Genomic DNA, 18,582 nt, shown 5'->3' on the forward strand with positions numbered 1-18,582 from the left:
GCTTTCTTGCTCCCTTTGCCAGAAGAAGGAATGCAAAGAGAGATTTTTATGGGAGCTTACTGTGGAAAAATGCCTGGCTCCTCCCTATGTCTCCTGAACCCTAATAAAAAAGGAAGGATAATACAGATCCTTTGGGCTATCTCATCTGCTCCTCTTGTGGAGCAATTATCTCATTCTAAAACTTTAGTTATGTGTATGTGGACCATGTAACAGTCTTAAGACCTCTAGAGACATTGAAACTCACTGCCTGGTAGATGCACCAAATGGTCACACTTGCTGGATGTTGTTTCTTTACTTTAACCTACTAAATTAAACAAAACTACCCAACAGTAAGTGAAGGCCCTTTAGCCTCTAAAGATGCACTTTAGTGTGTATAGTCTACACTTAATATGTGTTTTTACACAAATTAGACATTTAGCAGCTTTGGACATCACAGTCTGCTCTATGGTGCTTAACGTGGGATTTAATAGTGGCTTCAAATTGACAACAGATGTTGGCAAGTATGTTTGACAGGGTGGTTAGGCTGCAGGGAAAATGTGTTCTACAGAAGAAAATAATAGAGCAAAAATGTTCTGTAAGAGCCAATGGTGCTCCGATGTCGTTTGATTGAAACATGGTTAGCACTTTTTAAGCAGCGCTTTCAGACTATAATTACTTTATCACTATTTAGCATGATGTCAATATCAGACATTTTCACTTTCTGACAGTGTAAATTTGGCAGTTGGGCTTTACATTGTGTCAGAATTTTATGAAGGATGGACCAATAGTCATGCTCCAAAATGACAATATAGAAATAGATATTTTACTGTGCTGTTTTGGAGACCCTTAAACTTTTTAATAAATTACATTTGATTATTTTTTATTTCGCACAGGCAGATTCTTATTTAAAATGATTTGTAAAAACGTGAAGCAAGGCTCAATGCACACAATTTCATTTAGCACATAACGGGGGTAAATCCTACAAAAGCATTTCTAAAGATCTTAGTGTACATCAATCCACAGTTAGACAAAGTGTCTCTGTAGTAGTGGACAGTAGTAATACATGTAGAGCTTTGGTGACAGTTTATTATCGGCTGATAGCAGCACTCATAGAACGCCTCTCAGTCAATCACATTTCAAGGTCTGAACTACAGTAACTATAGTACAATTAATGATAATTGCAAATGTTATTAGCAATATAGTGTTGAGTTTTATTGCTGAACATTTAAAATTTCTCAAAAAAAATTACTCCAGTGGACACCATAGAACTACTAAACCCATAAAAAAGTGAATATATCATGAATATGAAATAAACGTGTTCTTGTTAAGAATCTGAATCGGATTTTAAAATATTCTCCTAATCTGCATTTGTCTAATTATATCAGTTAAAATTAAGATGTGGATTTTGCTTTGACTACAATGCAAGCATCAAAACAACTCATAAAAACTTTTTTTTTACTTTATAAGAAAGCCTATCAATTTAATTATATATTATATAACTCAGTGCATTGTAAATCAATGCAATATTTAACCACTTATACAGAAACCGCAGCTCTGTGTCAGCAGTGTTTGCCTTCTCTTAAGCCAGTAGTTGAACATTATTAACAAATATAAAATAGAATAAATAAATTGTAAAGTGCTTTAGAGTATAGAGAATAAGGATATGGAACAGTAGGACCTGTGGGGCTTGGCTGCAGAAGCCATTATGCTGTAGATGATGCATCACTGTCCCTAGCATGGGTGCAGAGTGGGGGGAGGGCAGGTACTGCAACATACCTATTTCTCCAGTAGCCAGTGCTGCAACAGTACTGCTAACCCTGCAGATAAACTCACCCTGCACACCCTGACTGAATTCATTTTATATCCCTTCTGTTCAGCTAAGATAATATACAGTGAGGAAAATAAGAATTTGAACACCCTGCGACTTTGCAATTTCCCCCACTTAGAAATCATGGAGGGGTCTGAAATTTTCATCTGTGGTGCATGTTGACTGTGAGGGACATAATCTAAAAAACAAAACGGAAATTACAATGTATAATTTTTTAATAATTTATCTGTTTGTTACTGCTGCAAATAAGTGTTTGAACACCTGTGAAAATCAGTGTTAATAATTACAGAGGTCAAACGTTTCCTGTAGTTTTTCACCAGGTTTGCACACACTGCAGCATTTCTCCCCATTCTTCCACACAGATCTTCTCCAGATCAGACAGGTTTCTGGACTGTCGCTGAGAAACACAGAGTTTGAGCTCCTCCAAGTATTTTCTATAGGGTTTAGATCTGGAGACTGGCTAGGCCACTCCAGCTCCCTGATATGCTTCTTACGGAGCCAATTTGGGTCATTGTCATGTTGGAAAACACGACAAAAACACCCCCAAAGCAAGCTGCTTGGCAATTCCCCCAGTTTAGTCTCTGGTGTCTTTGGACAGCTCTTTGGTCTTATAGCTATGTTAGTAGTTGGAGTCTGATTACTGATTGTGTCTCAAACAGGTGCTTCTAATTTAGTGGAGTGGAGTGGAGGTGGACTTTGTAGAGGTGGACTAACAGGTCTTTGAGGGTCAGAATTTTTGCTGATTGGCAGGTGTTTAAATACTTATTTGCAGCAGTAACACACAAAAAAATTATTAAACATTATTAAAATCATACATTGTGATGTCCAGATAGTTTTTTTGATTATGTCTCTCTCTTTCAGACCCCTCCATGATTTCTAAGTGGGAGAACTTGCAAAGTTGCAGCGTGTTCAAATACTTATTTTTCTCACTGTAGACCATTCTTAGCTGCATTGGTAAAGTTTGCCTTTGTGTCGTTAGTTACATTTTGCTGTTATTAGTTAATTCGTTTTTAAAAAAGAAGTGAGCAATGACGGAAATAGTACATAATACGTACATACTTATGAAGAGCACCATCTTTAGGACTGATGTTTTGCTATTTAAGTAAATACTGAATCTTTCACAGAATGAACAGAAGTTTTTAGGCTGTATTTGTGCAGAACTCTGTATTAAGTTAGAAATGCTCTTTTTAATTGAGTCTCGTGGGTCTACTCTTGCTTTTAACTGTGAGTCCCCTCTTATTCTCCTCTGAGCCTCCTCCCCCAGTGCAGTCTGACAGTGTTCTCTCACTATTAATCACTAGGCTTTAACGCTCTGCTTTGATTCCTCAACTTCACTGTCAGCACCTTCTACACGTCTGCTGCATATGAATAGAATCTGGGTGTCCGGTACTCCTTAAGTGAGGGACATCCTGAGTAATATACCATCCTTGTCTTTAAGCTGAACTACAAGTGTTGGAGAATGAAAGTGAAACACCTGGTTTTAGAGCACAATAATGTATTGTGGTGACGGACAGTTCTGGTGGAAACAGGAGAGTTGAGGTGCACATTGAATTCTGCGTGATTTGATCAGCCGTGGTTTTATGTTTTTTGGATACAATCCGGGTTAGCACCCGAACATCCCTTTCAGACAGCTTCCTCTTACAGCATCCACAGTTAATCCTGTTGGATGTGGTTGGTGCTTCTTGGTGGTATGCTGACATTACCCTGGATACCGTGGCTCTTGATGCATCACAAAGACTTGCTGTCTTGGTCACAGATGCTCCAGCAAGACGTGCACCAACAATTTGTCCTCTTTTGAACTCTGGTATGTCACCTGTAATGTTGTGTTCATTGCAATATTTTGAGTAAAACTTCACACTCTGCTCTTACTTGGAAAATATCTGGCCTGCAGCCAAACTGAATTGCTGACCCCTACTAAAGTATTCAACATTTTTTTGTATTTAAAGGGGCACTAAACTCCCTGATTTTTGCTGACTCCACTCTCAGCTCAAATGTGAAAAATGCTAAAAAAATAAAAATAAAAAAATAATAAGTCCTTGTCCTGATTAAGTAATGCAGCCAATGGTTGTACCAGTGCAGAACAGAACAGCACAGCTTTAGTCACCATTTGGCCCTGCAGTTGAACAGAGGCCTGTGTGTCATTGCTAAAAGCCCAGAGGTTTGATATGCACAACAAGAGGAAAAGCGTGCAAAGGGAAACGTGCAAGACCAGACCAAAGAAAGGATATCCTTTATTGCCAGTAAGTCTTCTAAAGCCCTACATTTACTGTGTAGGTAGTAAACTTTCATAGACCCTTTTACTAGGAGAGAAGGAGCAGATCAGCACTGGGCACAGCACTGTACCAGTACTGGTGATTCAGGGCTGAAACACAGAGATCTGCTAATGCTCCATGTGATTTGTGTTTTCACTCAGTTTATCTACATCCCATAGACACAGCTACAAGCAGTAAATAAAAAAGAAAGATAACTAGATCCATCACACTCCGACTATTTGATGGCAGAATAACAGCATGGTTGTTCTTTTGAAGCCAAAAAATGAACTCAACAGATTTTTATCTTGTGAAGAGGAAAGTGCAAGAAAAAGAGTTTAGTGGAAAACTAGATTTTTGCTAAAGTGTGCATATTGTGAAATTTAATCTTTCACACTGCAGAAACTGAATTGCACACTGATGCTTTCAGGTTTTTATTTTAATCTTCAGTAGGGCTGCACGATATTGGAAAAATGTACATTGCAAATGTTCTTTTTTTGCAATATATATCAAGATATTAAACAATTCAGTGCCCATGGCGTCATCAGCCCCGCCCCCACCTGTGCTCTGTTGCACGTGCGGACCGATCAAGAGCTAAGTCAGCACCGAGCTCTCAATACCCCAGGAAAACAGCACAACAACAGTAATCAGTCCTTTAATCAGCATTTAAATGGCTTTTTAAATGGTAAATAAGAGTGTTTGTTTTTCTGGGATTAAAAGCGTGAATTCAGCTGTAACTGGAAATATCGCTGCTAAACTGTGCTGGACTGAGGTGCACAGCCTTAGACACATGCTCACGTTTACAAGCACGTGCCCAACCATGTGGATGGAGGCCATGCGGTTACCTCGTGCTTACTCCTAACCACCCACCCCCCTTGCACTCCCCCTTCCCCTCCCCCTCGCGCTTCTCAGGCAGTAGCAGAGACAGCGCTGTGGACCTACATCTTGTGTCAAGAATAAAAACATTGCAACATGATGTGTTTGACTTAATTGCCTTAAGTGAAATCACATAGTCAGATGTGACTATTGAGCGAGCACACATCGTGATGACTATGCTTAAATGATATATCGTGCAGCCCTAATATTCAGCTTTAATTCAGAGTGAAACCTGTGTCTATTCCTGGCATACAAAACATACCTATTACAATATCTACTCGGCTTAACCGAGGCCTGTGATTTCTGGTGGATCACAGTCTGATTGTTTTTTGTGCACTTGTGTACAGGTGGCGTGTTTACACCTGGCAATAGTATACAAATGTGTTAAATTACTTTGCACCAGTACTGATCACAAGGAACAAATTAGTGCCTTACAAACTTGCAGTTTGCACTTGTGGTGCCTGTGTGAGATCATGCACAAGAGCAACATTTTGCCATTTACCATTTTGTGTAAATTTATTGCCAGCAATATTTTGACCTTAAACATAATCCGACAGCAGCAGTCTGCTACAGGTAACGAGTCAGAAATTCCTATCATTTTGTCATACATAAGTCCAAATGCTAACTCAGGTTAACATGAGAGATAACATAGCTTATGAAATGCAATTTAAGATTAAACAGTAAGGAGTTATTAACCAGTCAAAGAATAAAGCATGGCTTAAAACATCAAGCAGCACCATATTAATATTTCAGCAGCTTCCAGCAGTGGCCCAGTGCAGCTCCATTAAAGCTTGAACCTCACACATTTCTCCATGTTAATTTTGCCTTCTAGCTGTAAAATAAAATTCTGAAACAGTGTCTGAACTGCGTTCATAAGGGACCCTGTTAAAAACATTGAAGCTCATATTATCCTCTCTATCTGCAGAACCTCAGCAGTGTAAACTAATGACCTCTATGTATGGATGTGTGGTTGAGCACACAGTTTTAATTTTGTAAATATATTGCGTTTTATATTGTATTTCTCTCTTTTTCTGTCTTCAGGCTAATGAGAACGAGGGGGAATATCGAAGAAATCATATTCTACATCTGTCTGGATCAGCAACTTAGAAGCAATGGTACGTATTTTGTATATGTCATGATGTAATGTATATTTATCATATATGTAAATATAGGCAAGACATTTATAATGATTTACATACGTGCTCAGTATAAATGGTTACAACTATTAACACTGCAGAGTACCTAATGTACTGCAGTGCTAATAAATGACTGTTTTCAGATTAAAATGTGCTTTTATCTGTTAGAAAGGAGAGTTTAATCTGTTAAAATTCATGTGTAAGGCCTGCTTAGGATTGGAATCATATCTTCGGTCTTCACAGATGAAGCAGAGCAGCTAGAGGTCTGACCTAAGCTCTGTGGTAGTCGTGGTAGCAGGGGTGGAATCATCCCACCTAATCAGAATTTAAGAGTGCATTGTTCCAGCACTGAAATCTGATTGGCTGGGCAGTCTTACAGCCTGCTTTTATAGTTGTTCACCTAAAGAGTTAACGTTCAGTGATGTAATTTTGAGTATGCCCTGTGATCAGTACTGTAGTCAGTGTGTTTTGTACAGAAAAAAACATTTATTGAGGACTATATTCTCGGAAGCATCAAAGTAATGGCTCTGTGAAGCATGGCTTTGCCTTATGCTGATTGGTAGACCACTCAAATCAGGGTCTTTCTGCTCGTAGTCCAACACTGGATATTAATCTAAAAGTCATATAAAGAAAACGTCCTAGCTTGTGTTGACATAGTAAAATTGATGATCTGTGTTTATTATTAGTCTGTAGTACAGTTGCTAGTAATGAGCTGCATTTGTAGAAAGGATAACACACTAGAACTGTTGAATTTACTTTTAAAGATGTAACATAAAAAGTAAAGTAACTTTTTTCCACACTGCTGATAATTTTTTATAAATTAATGGTAAATTTATAAATCCCACCTTTTTGTGCCCTCTGCGTGTGCTTGCTTGAGCAACACCAAATACCTTAGATATTGATGAAATGTACTCCTGAGTTTAAATAAATGTTTTTGCCAATGAATGAGACTGATTAGATTAATAGAAAAATTGATGGATAAAAAGATAGATGGAAGGATGAATGGATGGATCGTATTTCTATAAAAGCAAAAATTGCCTTGGATTGTGCCACCACAGGCAGAAATGTAATGTCCATTTTGCATCACTTTCAGGCTGAGGCACAGTGTAACAAATGCCAATTATTGGTTTATGGGGACAAAATAATGGGGACATTTTTGCCATGTCCTCATTTGTGTGGACAATGTGTTGACTGCATGTATCAACAACCACCACGGCAGAACCTCTTCCTGCCAGCTCTGTGCCCACCGCCCCTGCTGTTAAAGTGGGCTCTCTCTCAATATTGTCTTTTTAAAATGGAGTACACAAGTTTGGACAGTAGGGACTTAGCTCGACTCGCGAGTGCAGACTCCCGAGGACAGAGAATGTGGGACTTTTATGCTGAAATTAAAACAGTGGTCCTACCTGGACCACACATCTCTGAAAATGTTCCGTGTTCTTGCCTAAAAATAACTTCAAACTTTACTTTATCACACAGCAGTCCTATTCTGAAAATCTATAATTTACAGGTATGTACTTTTTCTTCAACCATTACACCTATACTGGTGTGAAGTGCATTCTGGGATATCGGACTGTAAGAAGTCCACATAAGTCACCTTACTTTGATAATGAGGGGAGGGTGTTTTTCTAACTGTGAATTTCTAAATGAAACAGAACTTGGGCTGCGACTGATGACGTTTCCCGAGTCCACAAAAAAAAAATACCAAAAAGAACACAGATTGAGAAACGGCCCTGAGTTTGACCTACTGAGGAAAGTTCATCTACTCCTCTACGATATAGTGTTTTTTTTATCTTAAACATATTAAAAGGAAATTAAATGCCCTGATTTTAGCTGACTCCACCCTCAGCTCAAATTCAAAAAAAGTAAAAAAAAAATGGGTAGGGTAGTTTGGGAGGGGCATTGGGTGATGTATGGGTTTAGGGGCGAATCAGAAGCCAGAGCAGATTGGGCTGAGCATTAAGCCTCTGATAGCAGTGAGATGCAGATTTTGGATGTCACCGAGTAGGGGTGGGATTGGTTAGCTAGAGTAGCTACCCGGGGCGGACTAGCATTGCTAACCAAGAGCTTTACTCACCCAAGTAAACAGTTTTCTGGATAGAAATCTGTGTAGATTAACATCCAGTGGTTGTTTGACTTGGAAGGAAAATGTTTATTAAAGAATTACAGTTTTGTTTACTAAGGCACTTTCCCCCAGCTTCCCCATTGGAAGGGAAATATGGAGACACCTTTGCTCACTTTAATATCGGCATCCTTACTAGTGTCTTATAATGCTCCTTATAGTCCGAAAAATACAATACACTGGTACCAAAGTACACATTATCCGTTCCTATAGCACAGTTGAACCAGAGAGGGCAAAAATGACCCCTATTTTAAAGGTTAGGAAAGTTTTTTTTTTTTAAGCAGGAATGGTTTGTTTCATTACTTCAAATGAACACATTTCAGCTATTAATGAAAAAATTATATGGTTTAGTGTTTTAGTGCCTTTTTAATAATTATGATCCATTGCCCAGGCTAACAGGCTAACTGCGTGTGGGCGTGAAGCAACAGAAGGAAACATACTCCTGCATACTCCTGTACCTTTTTCCAGAAGCCAGTGGTAATAGTCTGTGTGCATGTAGTGTTGCATCGTGCAGCCGTCTGCCAGTCGTGCTGGCATTAACAGGATGGAAAGAATTATTTTTCATCCTTGAGAGATTGGAGTTTCCATAAATGTACAGTTTACGTAAAATGTTATTTTTTTGTGACTTTAATAACCAGTTGTATATGAATTAATATAGAAACTATACTATGGTGTATCTCCGGTTCAGGTCAGGCAGCAGACTCTCTATTAACATGTAGTTCTAGAGCAGCAACAAAGAGATACAGCACCAGAGCATCAGCCTAAATGGGTTTGACTGTTACTTTGCACTGATAAAGTGTCCAGAAATGTTTCAGTTTCCAAGGGCACACTGTCAAACATGTGCTCCTCATTTGACATTACAATTCACAAATGCACCCATTGTTTTAGTGAGGCTAAAGTCAGCAGTTATTTAGTGAGTGTTTTTTTTTGCTTTTCAATAGAGATATAGTTAAAAATGGTTGTGTTCACCTTCAGATGCAGATTTCTTTGCCTTTTCCCTTTATATTTTAACTTTAAGTCAATAAAATAAGTGATTTGTAAATAAAAATGAACATTTATTTAAAAAATCTAAAATCAATACATGCACAGAGACTCACACATATGTAATGCAGTATTTTCAGCAAAAATACTTTAATTTTTTTGTTTATCTTTTGTATTGAAATACACAATGTTTTTGCCATTTGTAATACACAGTTGTCTTTTATAACATTAAATCATCCATGTGGCCCGTAGTCCATGCAAAGGTTTGGCACACTTACAGAGACAGCACATAGTTTTTAATCAATGTAGTTTTTGTGGTGTTGTGTTATTTTGTGTTTTGTTTTGTTTAATGGTTTTAAAACTGTGGATGACTAGCTTTCTGTATTTTTGCCTTATTTTAATCAGAAAATATGAAACTGTCTGCTGAGTTTTAAATTAAATATTTGACGTATTCACTATTTCCAGGACATCAATAATGTTCTGTACTTATTGTACATAAATAGTATAAAAATCTGTGAAATGCTATAGAGCAGGATTTCCCATCCTTTTGCAACTCCAAGCCACTGAATCCACCACAAAACATCACAACACCCCAGAATATTTTACTTGCTGTTAAAAACAAAAAAAAACAGGGCTCCGGGTGGTACCACTATGATCAGGAGATTGCTGGTTTAAATCCCGGTCATGCAGCTTGCCATCTGCTGCCGGAGCCCTGAGAGAGAACAATAGGCCTTGCTCTCTCTTTGGGTGGGTACAGTAGATGGTGCTTTTTCTCCTCATCACTCCTAGGGTGATGTGGATCAGCACAAGGCTGCATCTGTGAGCTGATGTTTCAGAATCGAGTCGCTGTGCTTTCCTCCGAGTGTTAGCACTGTGATGCTACTTGGTAATGATGCATTAGCAGCAGTTCAAAAAGAGGCGGAGTCTGACTTTACAAGTATCAGAGGAGGCGTGTGCTAGTCTTTATATTGAAAGACAGGGTACTAGTGGTGTATAACGTGTTACAGACGAAGCATTTATAGAATAGATTTGTATTTATTTGTAGGATGTATTTATATTTGTGTTGTTTGTCCTGTTCTTATGATTTGGCAGTCATTAAATCTTTTATTTTTCTTATGTTTTGGATTTTTTTGTGTGTATTGGTGAATGAAGAAGGCCGTTATATAAGCAGTGTGAGATCAGTGCAGTCTGAGTGTGGTGTAAAGGGTGAAGGTTGAAGAGCAGAATAGTGTCCTTGTTGTTAAGATAATGAGTTTAGCCCTGGTTGCAGAGGAGGGGCGGCTGCAGCAGAGAGTGGATTAATCAAGCCAAAACGTCAGCCTGACGGGGGGAGAGGTGGGGTGGGGGGTGGGGGGTGGGGGAGATGACGAGAATAGAAAAAGAGCAAGACTGAAAACATTACTAATGCTATTCTTGTTTAACCTTCAGGTATAATGCCAAAATGAACATAATAGTTAAAAGTAATTTTACTGAATCTGACAGTTTGAGTCTTAAGTGTTAATGTTCGCTAAGAAGACTGTACTAAAAGGTAAAAATGCTGTTATAACTTTTAGTTTGAACAGTGCATCGAGACAATTACAGCCCCGGACAGCTGCCTGTATCTTTCAGATCACTGAACAACAAATATTACGGATACCATAACGTTAATAATCAGAAAAGGCAATGCTCCTGCCACACAGTGTCCTCCAGTATACCTCTTCTTTGACTAAACATTTCTTCAGTCTAAAATTAGATAAAATAAGACAAACTGATTGTACTTGCTGATTTGTGGTCCAATTTTATATATTTGTGAGTTGCAAAAGTATGTTAACCTCTAGGATTAGCAGCTTGAAATCAAATTAGTCAGGTGTTTTCAACCAATGGGATGCCAGTCTGTTTTATTTAAAGAACAGAGATCTATCATAGTCAGCTCTTCACAACACATGTTTGTGGAAGTGCATCATGGCATGAACAAAGGACATTTTTGAGGACCTCAACGAAAGAGTTGTTGATGCTGATCAGACTGAAATTATCACCCTCCCCAGGAGTGGTCGACCAACAAAGATCACTCCAAGAGCAAGGAGTGTAATAGTCCTCAGGTTAACTTCTAAGCAACTGAAGGTCTCTGTCACACAGGCTAATGTTAATGTCCACCATCAGGAGAACGGCAGGGTGAAATGCAGGGAGAAAGCTACTGCTCTCTTGTGGACGGATGGGACCAAAATGGAACATTTTGCTTTAAATAAACAGTGTTATGTTTGGAGAAAAAACCTCAGTCTAAGAACCTTATCTAATCCCATTTGTGAAACATGGTGGTGGAAGTATCGTGGTGTGTGCCTGTTTTGCTGCATCATTGATGGAACCATAAATTCACAATTATATCAGAGAATTCTAAAGGAAAATATTAGGATATAAGTCCATGAACTGAATCTCAAGAGAAGGTTGGTCATGCAGTAAGACAACGACCTAAAGCACACAAGTTTTTCTATCAAAGAATGATTCAAGGATAATAAAATTAATGTTTTGGAACAGGGCCCAAGTCAAAGTCTGAACGTAATCCAGTGGAAATGTTGTGGAAGGACCTAAAGTGAGCAGATATTGTGAGGAACCCCACCAACATCCCAGAGTTAAAACTGTTCTGTATGAACTGTTTTTTATAGCTCTTCAATCTGGAGCACAGGACAAAAATATAATATTAAATTGTTTTTCTCAATAATTGCATAAAGGACCAAGTATAATATTTTGTCTCATTTGTTTATGTGGGTTCTTTTTTTTTACTTTTGTGAAAATCTGATAATGTTTTAGGTCGTATTCATGCAGAAATATAGAAAATCTGAAAGGGTTCACTTTTAACCACCACTGTAGATGAGGACAAATTAAACACCAATAGAAATATGATTTTCATCATACCACCATACAGACACAAATATCCTTAAACAGTTGACCCATTGTTATACACATTGTTATTGTTATATACGTTAAAATACAAGCTTGAGCTTGCTTGGTCTCATTTATATCTGAAAAACAAGCCTTTTCTTTATTTTAAATGTATTAAAATTGCGTATGCTTACGTTTTTTTTCCATTTGAGCTCATTGTGACCAACAAGGAATGTCCCATGATGTCTACAGCTGTATGTAACTTTCACTCTGTACTGCAGGTCATTTAATCAGCAGCTGAAAGCTCACAGAATAATGAACTGCGCTGCACATTTGCGCTTCGCTCTGCTCCTGGTTTGTATCTGTTTTACAGCAGGTACAATAGCTCTGTGAGGCTAATCGATGAGGGCTGCACAGCCGTGCAAAATCAGCCTGCTTACTCTGCATTTACACCAAGGCCCATAGATCTTTTCTGCCAGATTGATTTATTCTGGCCTGTGCAGTTTTACATTCACGTACTCCGATTAGGAACTCAGATCTGTCTCTAATAGAAAACATGCAACATGCTGTAGTCCTCTTATTTTTATACAAAACCCGGACATCAGATACTCAAATATGAAACTTTTTTAAAGGCATTTAAAAGTTATTTCTATGTCCAAAGAAACTGGTTCAAATAATCAAAATACATTTGTTTCTGTACTTCTGTTTATTATTAGTTAAATCCAACCAAAGATGGCTTTTGGACATTTACTGTTGTTAGAAAAACATGCGTGCAATGTCTGAATTATATACATATAACAAACACTGATCAGTTATCACCTAATATTTAAAATAATATAACAGATTTGGTTAATATTATTATTATTATTATTATTATTATTATTATATTTACATTACTTACATTTTCTCCACTCTTAAAAAACTTAGCGTTGGGTTCTGTGTTTTTATTTTTTTCTACTAAAAGCACTTCTTATGATGGTGTCCTTTTATTAAACGAATGTATTTTTAATTCTTTAATATATATATATAATTTTTATAATGTAATTTTTTTAGCTTCTATCTTAGGTTTTACCATTTTGTTGTGTAGTACATGACTTTTGTACAAGTGTTTTGATAGTATGCTGGTCTGCTTTTCCCTTGAAGTCATCAATAAAAATAATTTAGGGGAAAAAAAAGCTCTCCCAGTCGCAGGTACGCACCGTCTTCTTGATAAAAGTGGAGCTAATTGCTTTAGCTAACTTTAGTTAGAAACATGCTCCCGAGGTGAGGTGCTTTTCATGGCGGTATTCCTGCTGTATTATTTTTGGGGGGGTTCCAGGTTCCTACGCCAATGTATGCGCCTGTTCAAATACAGTTCATTTATGTACTTCCTGGTTAGAACCTTCTTACTTGGTGAGAAAGAGGGTAATTAAAAGCCTCATGGCCCTCAGGGCTCCTTCACAGCTTCTTCACAAGAGATGAGATCAATACCAGCAGCTGTTCAGCCCTTCAGTCTGATTGAGAGTAGATCTTTACCTGTGGCTGCAGTCGGTAAGAGCAGCAGGATTAGTGGTGAGCAGTAAAGGGGGGTAAAGTGTTTCAGTTGAAAGGTGAGCTCTAGCAGTTTAAGACAGTCTCCACCTGTGGACATTTCAAGACTATTTATATATTTTTATTTTCTTTTGTGTCTCAGCCTGCAGCTTTCATTCTTTACCTCTCTCCTCTGTTTCTCTGTCTGTCGTTCTCTCGCTCGACAGTCACACTGATAGTTTTGGATGAACTGGCCTTGAGTGGTATCTGTGTCAGTTGAGGGCAGCGCCACCTAGAATAATGGAAAAGGCCCCCCATTTAGGTAAAGTGCTGCTGTGAAAGGAGGTCATTTCAGTGAGTGTTTTATTGGACGGGAGCTGGATCTTCGCAACAGAAGGGTCTACTTACATCCAGCACATGAAAAGCCATATTTTAGAGTCAGTCAGGTGGTCGAGACCATTTCTTTCTGAAAGCTAAATGCAATTTTATAATGGGTTTATTGTTTCACATGTGCCTGTTTGGGCTAAAAAAATGGTTTTAAACTAAAACTAAGAATCTGCAGGATATTTTTTTCACTTTATTCGCGCGTTTCAGCCTGGGTTCATTTACAAATCATGCTTTTTCCTGCAGGGTCTTGGGGAGGCTTCAGCGAGAGGGACCAGCATGGAGGGTGATTGCCTCAGCTGCATCAAATATCTCATGTTCGTCTTTAACTTTCTCATCTTTGTGAGTATTTATCCATCTTTTATCAATTCTGTTCAATTCAATTGTTTTTCATTAAAGAGCAGAACCACCATTTAATACATTTTCACTTCAAACCCAATTGTCCTTCAAAGGAGAAGCTGATCATTAGGCCAAATCCCATTTCACCCCTTGGCCTTACCACTTACCCTTACCCCTTCTTTTCCAGTGCATCACTTCCCCTTGTTCCACAGATGCTGACAAGCTTCTGCCGTCTGTTGCACCATTTAAGGTGGAACGGGAAAGTTAGCTAGCTAGCTACTGAGATAACTAGCGACCTGTTTTATACTTGTTATAAAGAATTCAGCCATAAAACATTGAAACTACACATTAAACTCTATAAAATAGCGCTAATCGTTATTTTGTGTTGCCATTTTACCAGAGATTCTCATACCCCTCTGTTTGAAGTGCGCCTCTGAACCCTTCCAGCCTAATGAGAATCAGGAAAGGGGTAGAGGCAAGGTGTAAAACTATTCAGAACTTGAGCACTACTAATTACTACTAATATTGTTTAGGTAGGAGATCCTTCATAATGCTCAGTGTGGAAATTAATTAGCAGCAATAATAGAAACAGACTCAGTCAGGCTGACTGGAATAACAGTGCTGCTGACACTTATATATTGTTTTTTACCATTACAAACCTGGGACTACTGGATCAACACTTTTTATTGTTTTTACTGAAATTATTGTTCGTTAGGAGATATGTGCTGATGCATTATGACTGCGTCTTTAAAACAGGTCTCAGACTGACAGATTATTAATGTCTAATCTATGAAAAGAATTCCAACCCTGGATCAGGAAGGGAGAGGGGGTGTATTCATATGTGGGGTGCGATTCGTGTGTGTGTGTGTGTGTGTGTGTGTGCATGCATGTGTGTGTCCTGAGATAAGAGCTTTGTACACACTCTCTCTCACACACACTCATTCTCTCACACACACACACACACACAGCCGTTTTTTCATCAACCCACGCATTTATCTGTGCGTGTGCCCACGTGTATGTGTGTGTGTGTGTGTGTGTGTGTGTTTTGGGGTTGGGAAGATGTTGGGATTCACTGTGACAATTACAATTTGCAGAAAACAACAGGAGATTTATTTTCAACCCCCACATTCTTTTTCTCTCTCTCACTGTCTCTCTCTTTCTCACTCTCTGTCTGTCTTGCTCATTCTTTCATTCTCTCCCTCTTTTTTTCTCTATCGCTCTCACATTTTCTTTGTCTCTCATTCTTTTATTCTTTTATTCTCTCTTTCTCATTCTCTCTTTTTCTCCCTCCCTCTCCCTCCCACTCATTCTCTCTCTCTCATGGTTCATCAGTAATAAGCAGTACATATTGGAGGGATTATTTTTAATGTATGGTGTGTTGTTATTATTGTTATTTATCCTTCAGATACAGAAATGATCATTGTATAAGTAAAATCTGCTGTACAGAATCATTCAGATCAGTATGAGCTGCAGAAACTGGAACTGTCTCTTGGCTTCAGTATTTGTCCTGAATCTGTTGTAGCAGGTCGTTAACGCTTTTCTTTACTCCCTGGTTCTTTTAGTTAGGAGGCTCATTTCTGCTGGGAGTCGGGGTGTGGATGCTGGTGGACCCCACAGACTTCAGAGAGATAGTGGCTGCCAACCCCCTCCTCTTCACTGGAGTCTACATCATACTGGCTATGGGTGGCATGCTGTTCCTGCTGGGATTCCTGGGCTGTTGTGGAGCTCTGAGGGAGAACAAATGTCTGCTGCTGTTTGTGAGTGCTCATCAGTCTGTTTTAGTTTTTTTATAACAAAGTGGTTTGTTGTTCCCTTATGCATTATTAATATTAGAGAGTGAATTTAGTAATTGTCTTCATAAATATAATGTTTTCTCTCTCTCTTTCTCTCTCTCTTTTCTCTAGTTCTTTATGTTCATCCTCGTTATATTCCTAGCAGAGCTGGCTACTGCTATTCTGGCTTTCATTTTTCGGGAGCACGTAAGTGTCACTCTCAGGGGGTGGTTTGTAATCTGGCACTAAACCGTTTACAACCTTTTACAATCCTCTGTTTGTTCACACAGTTGACCAAAGAGTACTTCACAAAAGAACTGAGGAAACACTACCAAGGCTACAACACCTCTGATGTCCTGACCACTACGTGGAATGCCATCATGAAAACAGTATGTCTGTCCTCTTCAGCTGTCAGTCAGCACTGTAAAAGAATAAATTAGGCACCATTCTCTATAATATCTCCATAATTTCCATTCACATTTTAACATGCCCAGGGTTGGGTAGTAAAGTAGTAACTGTTTTAATCAGTGATCAGACAAAAAGGTAAAAAGTAATTAATTAGGTTACAGCTACATGTTAGGACTAGAGTGATTATAGGGGGATATCATTTGTACATTTGTTACATTACCGGTAATACATTTTAATTACAGCTGGAGCCAGTTGATTGTGAGCAGTGCCCTCCTGTGGAGAGTCATGCAGGTGCGCTTCCTGCATAGAGTGCAATAAACCTGCATTAAAAAGCGAAAGGAAAGAGTATCTACTGTCCAGTATAAATTAGGCCTTCCAGCAGTTAAATGATTAATCAGCTTAAAAAAAGCTCCACCCTAATTAAAAGAAACACACTGAATTCACACAGACATGCCGTAGCTGCTGTATGTGGTGTTGTCTATGTTTTTGTTTCAGTGAGTGTGTAGGTGTTTCTCTATAATATTTTAGTACTGGAAATATTGATCACAAAAAGCTAGTAATCTCGTTATGAGATGAAGAAACTTCTCAAATACTCATTTTTCATGCTTTTCATAATGAAGGAAACAGGATCATTCAAAAGAGATTTTACTTTTTACAATCTTTTTATAATTTGTATTAGTGACATGGATGTTAATCTACACAGATTTTTTCATAAAAAAATGTTTATTTGGGTGAGTAAAGCAAGTTTGTTTATGTACAGTAAGGTTAAGAGCTAGCATGTAGTGCGGTTAGTGGATAATGCTAAAGCTGCTCCAGGAGTGCTGAATGCTGAAGGAGCTAGCGCTTAGCACAGTTAGCGGCTAATACTAATGTTGCTTCAGCAGTGCTAGCTAGGGTTAGCAACAGGCTACAGGCGGATAATACTCACCTCTGAACGCTGAGAGAGCTAGTGTTTAGCAAGGTTAGCGGCTAATGCTAATACTGCCAGAGAACTAAACTGAAGCTCTTGTATAACTCTGTACTGACTTTACCGCTTCTCAAATAATGCAAAAAAAAAGTTCATATTTCATATTCATAAAGTTTTAAGAGTTCAGAAATCAATATTTGGTGGAATAACCCTGGTTTTTAATAACAGTTTTTTTTATGCATCTTGGCATCATGTTCTCCTCCACCAGTCTTACACACTGCTTTTGGATAACTTTATGCTGCTTTACTCCTGGTGTAAAAATTCAAGCAGTTCAGTTTGGTGGTTTGATGGTTTGTGGTCATCCATCTTCCTCTTGATTATATTCCAGAGGTTTTTAATTTGGTATAATTTAAAAAACTCATAATTTTAAGTGCTATCTTATATTTTTCCAGACCTGTATATTTTTAATATTGTAAATAATGCTTAAATAAATGTAATAATTTTTTTTTTAAGTTAAAAAGTATTTTTTAAACATTTCAGCTCATTCAGGTTAATGGGTTCCCATCAGCAATTTTGAGGTCAGCATAAATGACTGCACTCATGCCCATATATTGTATGATAAATCAATGACGTAGTTATGGTGACAGGCGGAGCTAGACTGCAGTAGAGGAGTTATACAGCTAAACTTGGCTACAGACTAAAGACCGGTTCTTCCTCTGCAGTTGGGATCAGTATAAGGAGTTTGATGAACTCAATAATCTGCTGGATCTTCTCTCTCAGCAGTATATCATGATGAGCCATCATAAAAGGGAGGAGCATAATAACAGATGTAATTAAATAAAAATTACCAGACTCCCCAAACCGTATGCTAACACTCAGCAACCCTGACCTCCTATAAGCACCTGTCTAAAGATCTCAGTCTAAAAGCAGCCCGTGCAGCTCTGTACAGCAGAGGAAGACTACAAGTCTGTGGATTCAACAGTGAGGACAGTTATAAAGGAAAGAAGGCAGTTCAGAAGGTCAGTATGATGCCTGAAGGATCTATGAGAGAATCTTTTGTGTGTTTGTAAAGAAGGCAAATCAAAAACCTCATATGACTCCCAAGACCAGCATGAAGGTTCAGCTGAGTCACAACAAGCTCAGGTTATTTGCAGTTTCAGCTCGCCACAAAAATCTCAAAAAGCCCGATCAGCTTGTGGACTGAAGCTAAAACAGACCTCCTGGCAACAATCAGCAAAC

At 38.4% G+C, this 18,582-nt stretch overlaps 1 protein-coding gene across 1 annotated transcript in view; it reads left to right on the top strand.

Moving 5' to 3' along the window:
• The window catches only part of tspan18b (tetraspanin 18b), a 37,606-nt gene that overhangs the window by 7,667 nt on the left and 11,357 nt on the right, over positions 1–18,582 (top strand). Inside the window, exons 2-6 of the mRNA XM_022664362.2 lie at positions 5,974–6,047; positions 14,164–14,259; positions 15,819–16,013; positions 16,161–16,235; positions 16,319–16,417. Of these exons, the coding sequence (XP_022520083.1) occupies positions 6,045–6,047; positions 14,164–14,259; positions 15,819–16,013; positions 16,161–16,235; positions 16,319–16,417 (468 nt within the window). The 5' untranslated portion in view covers positions 5,974–6,044. The remainder of the gene's footprint in view (positions 1–5,973; positions 6,048–14,163; positions 14,260–15,818; positions 16,014–16,160; positions 16,236–16,318; positions 16,418–18,582) is intronic.

The sequence above is a fragment of the Astyanax mexicanus genome, unplaced genomic scaffold (assembly GCF_023375975.1).
Source record: "Astyanax mexicanus isolate ESR-SI-001 unplaced genomic scaffold, AstMex3_surface scaffold_37, whole genome shotgun sequence".
Lineage (NCBI taxonomy): Eukaryota > Metazoa > Chordata > Actinopteri > Characiformes > Acestrorhamphidae > Astyanax > Astyanax mexicanus.